The sequence below is a fragment of the Hylobates moloch genome, unplaced genomic scaffold (assembly GCF_009828535.3).
Source record: "Hylobates moloch isolate HMO894 unplaced genomic scaffold, HMol_V3 SCAFFOLD_7, whole genome shotgun sequence".
Classification (NCBI taxonomy): Eukaryota; Metazoa; Chordata; class Mammalia; order Primates; family Hylobatidae; genus Hylobates; species Hylobates moloch.
The window spans coordinates 60135622-60150851 of record NW_026652282.1 but is presented as its reverse complement, the minus strand read 5'-3'; the positions used below and the strand labels follow the sequence as shown (position 1 = coordinate 60150851).

The 15230-nt window shown below is 43.6% G+C and overlaps 2 protein-coding genes across 8 annotated transcripts; one reads left to right on the top strand and one right to left on the bottom strand.

Moving 5' to 3' along the window:
* Window positions 1-3701: 3701 nt before the first annotated feature.
* Window positions 3702-5426, bottom strand: PABPC1L2B (poly(A) binding protein cytoplasmic 1 like 2B). 5 transcript variants are annotated; one of them, XM_058441738.1, is made up of 3 exons: window positions 4235-5426; window positions 4011-4052; window positions 3702-3826 (listed from the first exon to the last, which is right to left on the bottom strand). In XM_058441738.1, exon 1 carries the CDS (start codon window positions 5292-5294, stop codon window positions 4692-4694), a length of 603 nt encoding a protein of 200 aa, XP_058297721.1. In that variant the 5' UTR covers window positions 5295-5426; the 3' UTR covers window positions 3702-3826; window positions 4011-4052; window positions 4235-4691. The 5 variants fall into 5 exon arrangements, with proteins under 5 accessions (XP_058297721.1, XP_058297719.1, XP_058297720.1 ...); XM_058441736.1 differs by having other exon boundaries at window positions 3702-4052; window positions 4235-4354; window positions 4640-5426; XM_058441737.1 differs by having other exon boundaries at window positions 4011-5426.
* LOC116811798 (uncharacterized) lies at window positions 5409-10834 on the top strand. 3 transcript variants are annotated; one of them, XM_058441733.1, is made up of 4 exons: window positions 5409-5983; window positions 7522-7636; window positions 7977-8024; window positions 8134-9878. In XM_058441733.1, exons 1-3 carry the CDS (start codon window positions 5555-5557, stop codon window positions 8000-8002), a joined length of 570 nt encoding a protein of 189 aa, XP_058297716.1. In that variant the 5' UTR covers window positions 5409-5554; the 3' UTR covers window positions 8003-8024; window positions 8134-9878. The 3 variants fall into 3 exon arrangements, with proteins under 3 accessions (XP_058297716.1, XP_058297717.1, XP_032613079.2); XM_058441734.1 differs by lacking the exons at window positions 7977-8024; window positions 8134-9878 and adding an exon at window positions 10410-10834 and having other exon boundaries at window positions 5409-5914; XM_032757188.2 differs by lacking the exons at window positions 7977-8024; window positions 8134-9878 and adding an exon at window positions 10410-10834.
* The last annotated feature ends 4396 nt before the right edge of the window (window positions 10835-15230 follow it).

Genomic DNA, 15230 nt, shown 5'->3' with positions numbered 1-15230 from the left:
TACCATGTTACCCGAGCTGCCCATCATCGACTGGGTTATATCTGACCCACCAAGCCGTAAAGTTGGGCATGCACAGCAACACTCTATCATAAAATGGAAGTGGTATATATGTGATCAGGCTCGAGTGTGTTTCAAAGGCATAAGTAAGTTACATGAAGAAATGGCCCAAATGCCCATTGTCCCAATCTGCTCCTGCTATATTGCCTATTCTTTCCAAGTTTCCTGGTTCTACAACTTGCAGACAGTAGACTTCTCAACCTCCATAATCAGGTGTGCCAATTCCCAAAATAAATCTGTCTTTCTCTAAGATATACATTGGTTCTGTTTTTCTGAAGTACCCTAATACAGAGATCTTTTCCTTTAATATGCATGCGTGTTTACATTTATAAAAATGTGAAAAGGAATACGACAAAATTTTAAATGTGGTTTTTACCCAGTGGTAGGATTATGCTGCATCTTCATTCTGTTCAACAATACATTGTGATTCTAGGATTTGTTTGCCCAGAAAACAGAAATGAAAGAAAAAATGTTATTACAAATCAAATTTTAAAATATGAATTACATATTTATCTACTGAAAACACAGCAAAATTGAAATAATTATAATACCCAGTTTAGAGCCTTTTGCAGAGAACTGGGTACCCTTTCAGAATGGAAATAACAGAGTAACCGTGTAAGTTGACACAACTTTATAAGTGGGAATTTGAACACGAAGTACAAGTTCTTATAAATGATCTATAATTTTGTTTTTAATCCTAGAAGCATCTGTTATGGAAACGATTATGGATATAACTGTAAATTTAGGTAAAAGATAGTCAATATAGTGGTCTGAAATTAACGGAGAATTGAGGACAAATAAAATTTCTGACAATGTAGGAATGAAAAAATGAGTGAATTCATATACACAATAAATAGTCAAAGACCATTTTAAATGATGTAAAAAAACACATGAAAATATATGAGGTTTGCTTTTAAATTAATATTCCAGAAAAATGTAAAGATGTAAAGCATGATTTGGTATTTTATATATATATAAATATGTAAATCATAGTATGTAACAATATGTATGTATTGTACGATGCTGTCTCTCTCTCTCTCCATATATATATGTATATATGTATATGTATATAATATAATCCTAGAAGGATACTGACCAAAACATTAAAAGCAGCACTAAAGATAGGGTTATAGGTAGTTTTAAATGCTTTTTCTTATAGCCAGAAATTGCTAATATTTTGTAATAAAATTTTATTATCTATTTAATTGAAAAAGTGTAAAAGTTAAAATCATATATACTATATAGCAGCAATGGGATAATCCATGTTTGTTTGTAAGAATGTTTGCTCAGGAAACAATACTGAATTAAAGCAATGATTTCAGCATCAGAATATTCTTAGCAGCTTTGGTTTCAATGAGGAAACACCAGAAACAACAAACACCCAAATCTATCAAAATTGGAGGAGAGATGAAGGTGAAATCTATTGAAATAGATCCATGGCATAGACCAAAAGGTTGGCAATTATTATATATGGATAGAAGAATAATTATTGATTTTTATTTTTCCTATGAATGTTATTTGATTTCTTTTTAAAATGAAGTTATATTATTAGAATAACAAAACTTTTAAAAAAAAATTTATAAAGAAAAACAAAAAGTGAGATATGGTCCTCATAGCATTATATTGGCAAAAAAAAAAGTTTAAAATAACCAAAGAGATACTTGTGCAGGAAATGGGCATTCTCTAAAGTACTAGTGGAAGTATAAATTGGTATATTCAGGCTACTTGATAATACAGTTAAAGAATATTAAAAGGTTTCTACTTTTCAACACCCCTTTTAAGTATTTATCTTAAGTAAATAATACAAGAATGCTGCTGCAGAATTATTTACCACAGATTCATGTTTCTGGGAAAAATTTAGAAACTACTTTAAAGTCCAACGTGAAGAAACACTTTAAAAATAATTCTGATCCACTTATACAATGGCAGTGAGTTGTAGGAGAATATTGAGTAGCAAAGGATGTTTTAGATGTATTTACAACATACTTAAATAGAAATTTTGACAGAATACTTTCGCTATGAGCACATAGAATATACATTTAGTATAGAATATATTCAGTATGATTCTATAATGGTTTTAAAATTTACAAAAGGCAAAGCCTGCAACGGCATAATCTCTTTAAAGTGGCTGTTGTGCATATATAATATGCATGTCTTTTTAAAGTAACGCACTTGTAAAATGAAATAATTTTTTAAACTACAAGCCTAAATAATTTCCCACAACGTAAAAAAATACTAACTTAAGAAGATGATCAAGGAAATATGCATTCTCTTACACTGTTGGAGGGCGTAAACTTTATGGAAGAAGCATTTGGCAACAGAGAGCAAGGTATAAGGCAATTAAATATTTCTTGATGTCAGCAAACATTCAGCTCCAAATGTGTTATGGAAAAGCCATAACAATTTTAAAAATATATTGAGGGGCAGGATTTTAGAAATTATAATTCATCTGTAAAATGAAACACAAAGTAAAAATAAAATGATAGGAGACTATTTAAGAATTTGGAAAGATGGTAAGTAAGACTTCTTAAACTGAAAATATACCACAATGAAACATACATCCTATATTACATTTTTGGAGGTATTAGTTATTTACATATATGTCTCAAATGCTTCAAAAGTTTTTTCTATTTTTGTCAAGTGGTAGAATTAAGAATGATTTTCAGTTTTTCCTTACCAATATTTTAAAAAATGCTTTTACTATGATAATTATTGTCTGCATAAAGATGAATGTTTACAACAAATAGAAACAAAAAATCTCAAATTATAAGTAATTTAATACCAAGTCTCAAAAACTGTACAGGTATCCAGGTACGCTCACAATATCTGCATATTTTATGAGGGTAAATTTGTACTATCTTTATCAATGGTCACTTACTAAAGAAGGAAAAAAGAAGATTTTAAACCTCCCATATCTCTTCATCCTTCAATTATACTATTAACTTTTGTTCAGGAAATAAACATCAATGTAATGTTTGTGCACTGTGATCTTATTGGCAGCTTTGGCTTCCATAAGAAAACAAAATGAAACAACCCAGATGTCCAACAATTACTTGAAACAAATATATCCCCATATCTATATCTAATATGTACATATATCTATCACTCTATCAAGCCCAATCACACATTAGAGCACTAAACATCCATGAAAACTATTTTAGAAGAATATTTAATGACATGAAAGTTCAAGAATATCTATAAATCTATGTCTATAATATATATTTATGTGTGAAAAAGCAGATATTGAAACAGTATATACATAATTTCACATATATGTCACATGAAAAATACAGGGCAGATACAGATGAAAACGTTCCAGGAATGTATAAGTAATCATCGGAAACGATTACTGGTGACTTTAATTTTCTTCTGTTAACTTGTCTGCTTCGTGATTATTTTTTTCCTGCAATGACGCTGAATTATTTTTCTGACAACACGGAAAAAGACAGGAAGTGGTCACAGGGGAAGGGGGTAATAAACAGTGTTTGATTGCAGCAAAACCACCGAGGACAGGGAAATAGCCTTTGCAGCCCGCCAAGCTGGCCAAGACACACACATAGAGACACACACACGCACGCACACACACACACGCACACACGCACGCACGCACACACACGATCAATTACAGTGACCAGGAGACTATGCAGGGGAAACGGGCATACACTTTACTAGCTGCGCTGGCCGGCACGAGTGCAAATCGGTACAATGCTTATGAAGGGGGCCTTTTGGCGACACACAGGAAAAGTCTTTGAAATGTCTATATGTGGATCTTGCAAGTCCACAGTTAAGGAGACCACCGGGATGCTAGCAAAGATTTGGCTTGACAAGGAAGGATTCACTCATCAAAGCACAGAGCACGCAATGTTGGTCTTAAACACAGGGAAACAACTAGGCACCACCTGAATGTCCAACAATGCGGGAATGATTACAGAAATGTTAAGGTCCACGGATACACTGGAGCACTCTGCAGGCACTGAAGATGACGTTTCATAAGCCTGTTGATAACATGGAAAGAAGTTCAATGGGTTGATTTTTGTTTGGTTTTAGTTGCTGAAAAAGCAGGTTAAGAAACACCACATACGTGAACCATTCTATAACAGTGTGTTAAAAGGGAAGGCGGGGTGGGGGTGAGCACAGGAGAGAGAGGGAGAGAAGAGAGCCTGGAAAAGCAGCACACCAAAAAGGTAAAAGTGGTTCTCTCTGTGGGAGTAGGACCAGGGGAGCAATTACTCTCTTGTTTCTTCCCTCATCTGATATCCTTCTCCTTTCTGATGGTTCTACCATGAAATTGTATCACCTGTGCAGTAAACAAAGAGAGAATGAAAATGCTTTTTAAACCAAACCACAGGGAGAAGAGGCAGCCTTTAAGCTACAAATGGCACAGATTAGTAAGATTATTCACAACGCCCTTGGTGGGGGTGGGCGGGGGAGAGGACGGGAAGGAGAGGAGAGGTGGAGGGAGGAAATAGGAAGGGGGGGGAGAGAGAGGGGGAGAGAGGGAGAGAGAGACCTGCACTCCCAATACAATAAATACACTGCTGGTGGGTTGGCGGGGGAGGGCTGGGGGTGGGGGGTTGTAAACCGGGTGCGAGCCAAGGTTCGGCTCTGCTGGCTGGCTAGCTCCTGGGATGTCTTCATCGCAAGGTGGCCTCCTCGTCGGTGTCTTCCTCGAAATCCTTGACGTCAGCACTAGTGGACTGCCTGGCCCAGGCTCCCCTTTCGGCCTCTCGTTCTTTATGCGACTTGAATCTCCCGACGAAAATTTTGCGGTAGTTCAGGAACATGCCATTCATCACATCGATGGCCCGCTCCGCAGATTCCTGCTTTTGGAAGTGCACGAACCCGTAGCCCTTGGGCCCCTTCTCGTCACAGGCCACTTTGCAGGAGAGGATGTTGCCGAACGCCGAGAAGATGTTGTACAGCGCCTTGTTGTCGATGGTCTTGCCCAGGTTCTTGATGAAGACGTTGCCCACCCCGCTCTTGCGGAGCGACGGGTCCCTCTGGGACCACATGATGCGCACTGGCCTGCCCTTTATGACATCAAAGTTCAGGGTCTCCAGGGCCCGCTTGGCGTCCACCGGTTGCTGGTAGTTGACATACGCGTAGCCCAATGAGCGGCGGGTGATCTTGTCCCTGCAGATGCGGATCGAGAGGATGGGCCCAGCTGGACTGAACTTCTCATACAGCATCGCCTCGGTCACCTCAGGGTGCAGGTCGCCCACGTACAGGGAGGCCATCGGAAAATCTGGGTTCCCCTCATAGCCCCCGCGGATCTCATCATCCTCATCTGCATCCGCGGCGGCCGCCGCAGACGCCACCTCGGCCGCCACCTCGGCCGCCAGCTTCGCATCCGCATCCGCATCCGCATCCGCATCCGCCTCCCCCAAGGGGGGCCCCGCAGCCTCCGCTGCGGCGGCGGCTTCGGCCGCGCTGCCCTCCGTCACCGCCACCACCGTTGCCACCCGGGCGGCCTCCGCCTCCCCCGGGGTGGCCTCCGATGCTGCCTCCTCTATTGAGGCCTCGGCCTCCACCTCAGCCTCTACCTCTGCTTCCGCCTCCGCCACGGAGGCCTCCGCCACTGCCTCTGCCACGGTCGCCGCCGCAGCCTCCGCCGCCGCCGCAGCCGCTGCCGCCACCGCCGCCGCCACTGTCGCTGCTGTCGCCACGGTCGCCGCTGCCGCCGGGCCGCTGCCGCGACCTCCCTTCCCGCGAGCTGGGGGACGGAGAGGCGGGGGAGGGCAGGAGGGCGGGTGGGTGCCGGAACCCAGACCCGATGCGCGAGCGGGAGCTGGCGCAGGGGATCCGAACTGGCGAGTTCAAGTCACCTGGGATGGCAAGTGCTGCCAGGAGCGCGCCGGTGCGAGTCGCCGCAGCCTGCAGCCAGCTGCTGTTGCCGCCGCCGCTCGGTCGTGGGCTAGCGCGCAGGGTGCGGGGTGCGGGCGGGCGGGCGGCGTGTGGTGGGGGGCGGGGGGTGTTGGCGTCTGTCGTCCGGGCAGCTGGGAAGGCTTCTGTCTCTTTGGTTCCCCCTGTGGCTGCTGCGGGGCTGCGGGGCTGCGGGGCTGCGGGCGGTGGGAGATGACGGGGGCGGGAGCGGGAGCAGGGGCGGGAGCGGGAGCGGGAGCGGGAGCGAGAGTGCTCAGCCTCTCGGGTCCCCTGGATATTTATGAAAAGGACGCCAGGGAAAGGGCTCCGCTGTAGACCGAAGGGATAAGGGTTCGATTCGGAAGGGAGCGTTATTTTTATCCTCTCTCCACATAATGGAACGTTTAAATGATTGAATCAAGTACCTTGCAGGAGAGGGTGGGGTGGCCTTGAGGATACACTCAAGGCCTCAGTACATGTGGTCTGGAAGTGGGGGAATCAAGAGCACCCTGTCTCTAGTACTGTCCTCAATGATAAGGGGAGGAAAGCCCAACCCAGGACTGGGAACAGGGCCTGGTCCAGAGCCAGGCACTTGTTTATTCTTGGCTCTGCTCTCAAGGCGCTGAGGTTCCCAACCTGGACCAGGTTCAAAGGATAAACCAAAACAAAACCTGAGCTCTCTCTCTAGAATAAAGTGCCTGGTCCCAGTTCAGCAGCTAATATTTATGGAAAGCTTATCAGGTACTTGGTACTGGGGGCTAAGGGGCCCGCAATGTGGTAAGTGAGCAGGGAGTGTTGATGTGTTGGAGGTGTGGAGCAGGGTGAGAAGAGGTGAGCAGTGTGTGTGTGGTGAGAGCAGAGAGGCCACACACAGCCAAATGCTGGGGGTATAGACAAGGGAGCAACCATGAGAGTTGAGTGTAACAGAAGCTACAGTCCCACTTCCTCCAGAAAGGAGGACCAGCCACTAACTCTTCTTAGTAGCAATTAAGTGAGGCTGCACCAAAGATAGAACCCCCGAGGTGGGCTCTGAAACATGAGGAGCAGTCCACCATGTCAAGGCAGAAAGGAAGGCACTCCAGGCAGAGGGATCAGTCTGTGCCCAAGGCCCTTTGTCATGAGAGCACATGATTGGTCGCTTCTGGCCATGCCTAATAATCTGGCAGGGACAGAGGTCATGGTCTCCAAGAGCACATGGTAGCAGACAGGGCTGGAAGGTGTGGGGCCCTGAGAGCCAAGCTAAGGTGCTTCGACTGTATACCCAGGGTCACGGGGACCACTCAGCATGTTCAAGGAGGGAAGCAGTATGATCAGAACTTTAGAATGAGTACAAATTAAACATCAATGTGCATGTATAAGTGCACATTTACATGTACACGCGCGTACAAAACCAAGACAGAGCTGATAGAACACAAGGAAGAAAGTCAGATGTGACCAATTCAAAAAGAGTCTGAACCATCCTTCCCTCTATCCCTTTTCATTCCATAAATAGGGGTCTCATGTTTACCGTGAGCCAGTGGGGCCAGATATTTAAAAAGAGAAAACCATAGTGCCTTCCCTCAGGATGTCTTCACTCTGCTAAAGCTCAGCCTGCCCCCACAGAAAACAGAAGTGTCAGCAGAGGACTATAAGTGCTATGTGATTGGACGATGGTGGCCATGGAATTTCACCTGCCCAGCACATATTCTCTCATCCTCTCCTCCTCTGCCTTCTTTGGGTAAGTAAAGCTGTTTTCTGTGGTTGCAGTGATGGCTGGATCTTGGCAGTCATACATGATAGAACAACCGTGAACCTGAGGAAGTGACTGAGTCACTGTGGGGTGCGAGGCAGTGAGAACCCTTCATCGCTGGCTGGAAAGCATCCCAACCAAGGTGGCTGAGAAACAGACACACAGACATGTACCTCTCCAGCTTGCAAAGTCCAGCTCTCTGCCTCTAGGCAGGGCTAGTGCCAGCAAAGGCAAGGGACAGAGACCTAGGAAAAGCCTGCTGTACAGCGCATGCCTGACCAAGGTGATCACTGTCACCGCTGTTAAGAGCCATCTCCTGGGGGTCTAGGTTGCTCGCAGGCAGGGAGAAGATGAAGCTGTGCCTCACCGTTTCCAGGTTGGTGTCCAAGAGGGACCTGAGAAGGCAGAGGCCAAGGGGGAAGCCATGCTCGCAGAGGGGTGGGGGATGTGGCGAGGATGAGAAGAGCTTCTCGGCCCATTGTTAGGAAACAGAAATGACAAGGAAGACCAAGTCGAGGACCAGGACTCAGCAAGATCTCTGTCTCTGGCGTTGCCTTCCAGTACACAGGGCCAACAGAAATCGGTGAAACAGCAGGAGAAGGAAGTTCAGGGAAGTCATGCCATGGCTAGCAAATCCCCAACCCTGAAAACAATTCCTAGGATCCTGAACCTCTAGCACCAGGAACAGGGCTACCAAAGTGACAAGGACACAGCTGGGACTGCTCCCCAGGTCCTTTCTCAGGGGCTTCCATGGAGTCGAGTTTCCATCTCGACCACGTTGTGGTCAGTTTCTGCCACCTGCAAATGGAATGTGTTCTGACCACTACACACTGTGACAGGGGCAAAAATAAAGAGCCCTGTGGAGCCTCGGTGGAGGGAGGGGAAGTTTCCTTTCCCGTGGGAGGAAGTGCTGTTGATTTTATTTATTCAGTGATTCAACGAATATTCCCGGAGGGTCTTCTATGTACCAAGTATTCTGCCAGCCAGACCGTCCCTGAACTCAGGGAGCTTATTTTCTAGTGGGGAGACAGACAATAGACAGATCAGGGAATATGAAAACAGTTAAAGGTTGCTATGAATGCTCTCGGGGACATAAACAAGGTGATTTGGTACGTATTGCCTAGAACCCCGGAAAAGTGGCAAAATGGGAGACATGAAGCTCAGGGAAGGCCTTTCTGAGGACAATGATAAGCCACCAGTCTTTCAGGGAACCAGGGGGGAAACCTGCCCAGCAGAGGGAACGGCAATTCCCCTGGCCCTGTGGCAGAAAAGAGAGGGTGCTGGGGGTGGGGGTGGGGGCAGAAAGGATGCCAATGTTGCGTGGAGCCCAGTGTGAGAGGGGATAGAGGAAGGAAAGGGAGGAAGGTGCAGTGGTGGGTGGTGCCATGATGAAGAGTCTGGTTCTTCTTCAGAGAGCTCAGGAGAGCCAGAGAAAGGATTGAAGCAGGTAGTAGCATAATCTAATGCTTATTCAGTGGTTTCTCTCTAGCTGCTCTGTGTGGGCAATATCACAAGTGGGCAGGGCACAAAGGAAAGCAGGGAGACCAGTTAGGAGGCTCTTGCAGTAGTCCAGTCCAGAGACAGCAGGGGCTTGGCCCAGAATGGAAGCATCAATGTGGAGACTAGTGCGTGGATTCACATGGTATTTTGGAAGTGGAAGAGACAGCACTTGCGAGTGGATTAGAGGCAGTCTCAGAGGTCTGTGTACGGTCGTAGGAAAGACAGAGAGTGGGCATGGTAGATTTGGAGAAGGGAGAGAGACAGATGGGGGTGTGTGTCAAGAGCTCCTATTTGCACAGGTTTAGTTACCGAAGTCTGCTTGTCATCCATAGAGGCTGGAGAAACAGAACTGTTGAGACAACAGGACACAGTTAGGGTCTAAAGCCACAAAGCTGAGTAGGATCACCTAGAGAGAGTATAGCCAGGAGAAGAAGGTGCAGGGCCACTCCCTGAGATACTCTGACACTTAGAAGTTGGGTGGGGAGGAACCAACCCAAATGTCCATCAATGACAGACTGGATGAAGAAAATGTGGCACATATACACCATGGAATCCTATGCAGCCATCAGAAACGATGAGTTCATGTCCTTTGTAGGGACATGGATGAAACTGGAAACCATCATTCTCAGTAAACTATCGCAAGGACAGAAAACCAAACACCGCATGTTCTCACTCATAGGTGGGAATTGAACAATGAGAACACATGGACACAGGAAGGGGAACATCACACTCCGGGGACTGTTGTGGGGTGGGGGGAGGGGGGAGGGACAGCATTAGGAGATATACCTAATGCTAAATGACGAGTTAATGGGTGCAGCACACCAACATGGCACATGGATACATATGTAACAAACCTGCACATTGTGCACATGTACCCTAAAACTTAAAGTATCATAATAAAAAAAAGAAGGGTGGGGAGCACAAGCCAGCAAAATAGATTCAGAAGGACTGGACAGTGAACAGGACTCCTCTCTAAGGCCTTGCATGTCCAAACATGTCCAAACTTCTCGCCAAGGCTTTTCATCACCAGCCTCAATGTCCTCACTCAGACTCTGCTCTCAATGCTCCTAGCTTTACGTGCATGGGAGTTGGTTTAAAATGGGACAACAACGACTTTGTGTGCTTGGGTTTGGACTTCACTCTCTGATCATTTCTCAGTGGAGCTTTCAAAAGAGAGAGAGGTTCAGATGCAGAGAACTTCAAAGAGTGGGGTAGGCACTGCTCTGCTATTTCATGTGGCCCATCTCCTTTTTCCTTTCAGGAGGGAGAAATCAGAAGGAGTGGGGATGCAGTTCAGAGAGCAGAGGAGAAGAGAAGAAAAGAAGGAAGAAGGAAGAGGACTAGGGTTGGGTGGGGGGGAGGACACCAATGGGAAGAGGGACAGATCAACTCTATACACAAAAGTAAATCAAAACACCAAAAACGAGTCTATGTGAAGAAGCCTCTTCCCGTGAATTGCGCGTTGCATAGCTGCAGGGAGGGTGCTCAGGGGCATAGAGAATGAAAACATACCTGTATTTTGGTGTAGGGAAATTGTTTCTGTCAATTCACACCGTCCACACGCCACCTCCCACCCCAAGCCCGCCACTACCAAATTCCTCTAAATAAAAATAATTATGAGATACAGGCCAACAAAAACGTCAGCGTTAGGCTGTTATTTAGAGAGAATTGGAAAGCGTTTGGATGTGTCCCTGTTGTTTAATAAATGATAACAATGATTACTAAGTTGTCCTGAGTCAATACAACAAACTCAGCAAACGGTCCTTTGGGTCCTTATAAAGTGAAGAGTTGACGGAGACAGATTTGTATATGGGGCAGGGATGGAATGGTAGTCAGTCCTGGAGAAATAAGAACCCCAGGAGGTGATGAAATATGTACAAGTATGTTTATCACAGAAACACTCATATTGGGCAAATTAGGGCACAAAGCAAGTATGCATCAGGTGAGGAGTGACTGATACATTGGCAGTGCAGCCATTCTGAGGATTATTATGCAACCATTAACCAGTATGAGTTATATCTATATAAGCTGATTTAAGGGGATTTCCAGAATGTGCTATTACCAGGCGAGAAGAGCAGGTTTGTTGTCCTCATTTTGGTGCAAACAAAAGGAGATGGGCCTTGGAGTCAGATTGGCTGGTAGGCTGAATTTCAGAGCGAAACACTTAACCACTCTTGAGCTTCAGTGTGTGCTCAGAGTTTGAATTTCAGAAACCTTAATTAAGCATCTTACGAATTTCCTTTGTAACAAGTAGTTTTGCCCCAGCTCTGCTTAGAAACCAAGCCGAAGGGCTGTATTGACTGATGGTTTTTACATAGCATTCCAGATGTTTTTCTCACTAAGAACCAATTCACCTTCTAATACACGCTTGAAGCTTTAACTCATGCCCTTCTTTGTTATAATTTTAGGCAGTTCACAAAACCGATTTTATAACAATATACCCACAGATACACCCCAGGCCATGACTTAAGAGTTGTGCTTACTTTGGTCAAGGTACTTTACCCCCTTTTTTTCCCATCTTAGCTTTGGAGTCCTCATCCGTACAAAGGGATATTTATAAGGATAACAAGTGATAATGCATGGTAAATGTTTTTCACAGTGCCTGGCATGCATTCAATGCCCAATACAAGAGACTCCTGGGGATGTGCTTGTTCAGCTGGTTTTTGAAGGTCCAGTGTCTTGTCTTTCTGGTGCTCCAGGCAGCCTGGAATTTTCTGTCTAACCAGGAGCAAAGTGTCAGTACAGAGGGAGTCTGATCCTCTGGATTCTCTGGCCTGAACTCGCATAGCTCACACTCTCATTGAGCTTCTCTGTACTAGTCCCAACCACAGGACCTTTTAATGATCCAGTTATTTATTTTCTGGAGGCCCAGGGTCTCGCACATTGATTAACACATGAAAGCATGGCATTTTCTGTACTCAAGAAAACCACCCAGAAGATTTAATAACACTATCTCAACAAAATGGGGTATTGAGACAGGAGAGAATTTTCTGTCAACTGCTATTCATCCTTTCGAGCAACATCTTGGGGGCCATTTGAGAGGTAATTTACTGTAAGGTAATACACTCCTTCAGCTTCTTTGCTGCAGGCTACTGAACACACTTTGATGTCTCCATGATGTCTCTGGAACAATATTACCAATATTCACCATTGTGATGTGATGCATTCATGGATTACTGAAGCGTGAGTTGGCTGATCTCCAGGATCATGAGCTGCTGATCAGTTTTAGGTTTTCACTTTGTTTAATAGACGTAAAACGAAATCTCCTTCAATGTGGTTAAATCTTGCTAATGTCAAGGTGATTAACCTTGGGACTTCCTCCCATACAGATCATCTTTTTAAAACTGTCTCCAAATAATTGTTCTTAATTAAAAATATATATATGCACATGGTAAATATAATAGTGATGATCAGAAAGTACAAAGGAGCTTATGATAAAAAGCAAAGATTCAAGGTCCCATCACTTCCTACTCCCCAACTGTGCTTCCCAGAGTAGACCACTTTAACAATTTCTGTTTGCAGCGTTCTGACCATTACCTCCTTATATCTAAAGAAAATGCCTAACTGCTAATTCAATAATTCATCAACTTCAGACATCATCAAGTGACCATCCTCTACCAGAGAGGAGGATTTAACTCACTCACACTGTCTTCAATCTGCCCTGTCTTTCCTTCTGGCAATTTTTATACCTTTTGATCTTTAGTTCTTCTATTGGTGACTCTAGTAACTTTAAGTGGTATGCTTAACTCTCAGTTTCTAGCGTACACCTTCGTCAGTTTCCCATAAAATAAGGATATTAGCACCCCTCCCCTTCCCTTAGCCTCTCCTCCCTCTTTCTATATCCTCTTTTCCAAACAGACTGCTGCTCACTGACATCCACTTCTGAAAACTTAATTGAATTATTTGCGCTTTGAAAAGCAACACAAGCCTTTTACCTTTTAATGAATCTCTAAAACATTTCTTCACACTTTAAGGTGGGTAACTATAAGGAGGTTAGTCCTGGTATCAAGCTTGAATCCTCTCTTTTACTGGATTTTATGAAGTCCTGAAAGGTATGCCACATTTGAGGGGTTTTTTTTAGGTTTATTCATTATATAGTTTTTAAATTTTTTTGTTGGTACATAGCAGGTGTATATATTTATGGGGTACATGAGATGTTTTGATAAAGGCATTTAATGGGAAACAAGCACATCGTGGAGAATGCAGTATCAGTTCCCTCCAGTGTTTATCCTTTGTTTTACAAGCAATCCAGTTACACTCTTTTAGTCATTTTTAAATGTACAATTAAGTTGTTACTGACTGTAGTCATCCTGTTTGGTATCAATAGTATGTCTCATCCATTCTTTCTATTTTTTTATGTACTTATTAACAATCCCACCTCACTCCCCCAACACCCCACTACTTTTCCAGCCTCTGGTAACCATCTTTCTACTGTCTATGCCATGAGTTCAACTGCTTTCGTTTTTAGATCCCACAAATAAGTGAGAACACACGATGTTTGTCTTTCTTTGCCTGGCTTATTTCACGTAACATAGTTATCTCCAGTTCCACCCATGCTGCTGCAAATGAGTGCATCTCATTCTTTCTTGCGGCTATTACTCCATTGTGTATATGTACCATGTTTTCTTTATCCATTCATCTGTTGATGGACATTTAGGTTGCTTCCAAATCTTAGCTATTGTAAACACTGCTGCAACAAACATAGGAATGCAGGTATCTCTTAGCTTTACTGATTTCCTTTCTTTTCGGTATATACATAACAGTGGGGTTGTTGGATCATATGGCATCTCAATTTTTTCTTTACTGAGGAACCTGCAAACTGCTCTCCATAGTGGTTGTACTAATTTACATTCCCACCAACAGTGTACAAGGGTTCCCTTTTCTCCACATCCTCACTAGCATTTCTTCATTGCCTGTCTTTTGGATATAGGCCATTTTAATTGAGGTGCGATGATACTTCACTATAGTTTTGATTTACATTTCTCTGGTGATCAGTGATGTTGAGCATCTTTTCATATGCATGTTTGTCATTTGTATGTCTTCTTTTGAGACATGTCTATTCAGATCTTTCGCCCATTTTAATCTGATTATTAGATTTTTTTTCCTATACAGTTGCTTGGGCTCATTATATCTTTTGGTTATTAATCCCTTCTCAGATGGATAGTTGGCAAATCCATTCTGCATGTTGCCTCATCACTGTGTTGATTGTTTTCTTTGCTTTGCAGAAGCTTTTTAACTATACATGATCCCATTTGTTTGTTTTTGCTTTGGTTTCCTTTGCTTGTTGGGTATTACTCAAGAAATTTTTGCCCAGTCCAATGTCCTGGAGAGTTTTCCCAAAGTTTTCTTGTGGTAGTTCCATAGTTTGAGGTCTTAGATTTAAGTATTTAACCCATTTTGATTTGATTTTTGTATATAGTGAGAAATAGGGTATGGTTTCATTCTTCTGCCTATAGATATCTAGTTTTCTTAGCACCACTTACTGAAAAGACTGTCTTTTCCCCAGTGTATGTTCTTGCCACCTTTGTCAAAAATGAGTTATCTGTAGGTGTGTGGATTTGTTTTTGGGTTCTCTATTCTGTTGCATTGGTGTATGTGTCTGTTTATATGCCAGTACCGTGTTGTTTTGGTTACTCTAGCTCTGTAGTACATAATTTGGAGTCAGGTAATGTGATTCCTCCAGGTTTGTCCTTTTCCTTAGGATAGCTTTGGCTGTTCTGGTCTTTTGTGGTTCCATATAAATTTTAGGATCGTTTTCTCCATTTCTGTGAAGAATGTCATTGGTATCTTGATAGGGATTGCATTGAATCTGTAGATTATTTGGGGTAATATGGACATTTGAACAATATTCATTATTTCAATCCGTGAGCATGGAATATCTTTTCATTTTTTTGTTGTCTTCTTCAATTTCCTTCATCAGTGTTTTACAGTTTTTATTATAGAGATCTTTCACTTATTTGGTTAAGTTAATTCTTTGGTATTAATTTTATGTGTGGCTATTGTAAATGGAATAACTTTTAAAATTTCTTTTTCACATTGCTCACTGTTGGCATATAGAAATGCTACTGATTTTTGCATGGTG

Excerpts from the sequence above, each read along its gene's own strand:
- PABPC1L2B (XM_058441737.1), bottom strand. The coding sequence starts at position 5,294 with ATGGCCTCCCTGTACGTGGGCGACCTGCACCCTGAGGTGACCGAGGCG.
- LOC116811798 (XM_032757188.2), top strand. The coding sequence starts at position 5,555 with ATGCTGCCTCCTCTATTGAGGCCTCGGCCTCCACCTCAGCCTCTACCT. Across the intron at positions 5,984-7,521 it reads GTCGTGGGCTAGCGCGCAGG|AAAACAGAAGTGTCAGCAGA; the intron begins GTGCGGGGTGCG and ends CTGCCCCCACAG. Across the intron at positions 7,637-10,409 it reads TCCTCCTCTGCCTTCTTTGG|GAGGGAGAAATCAGAAGGAG; the intron begins GTAAGTAAAGCT and ends TTTTCCTTTCAG.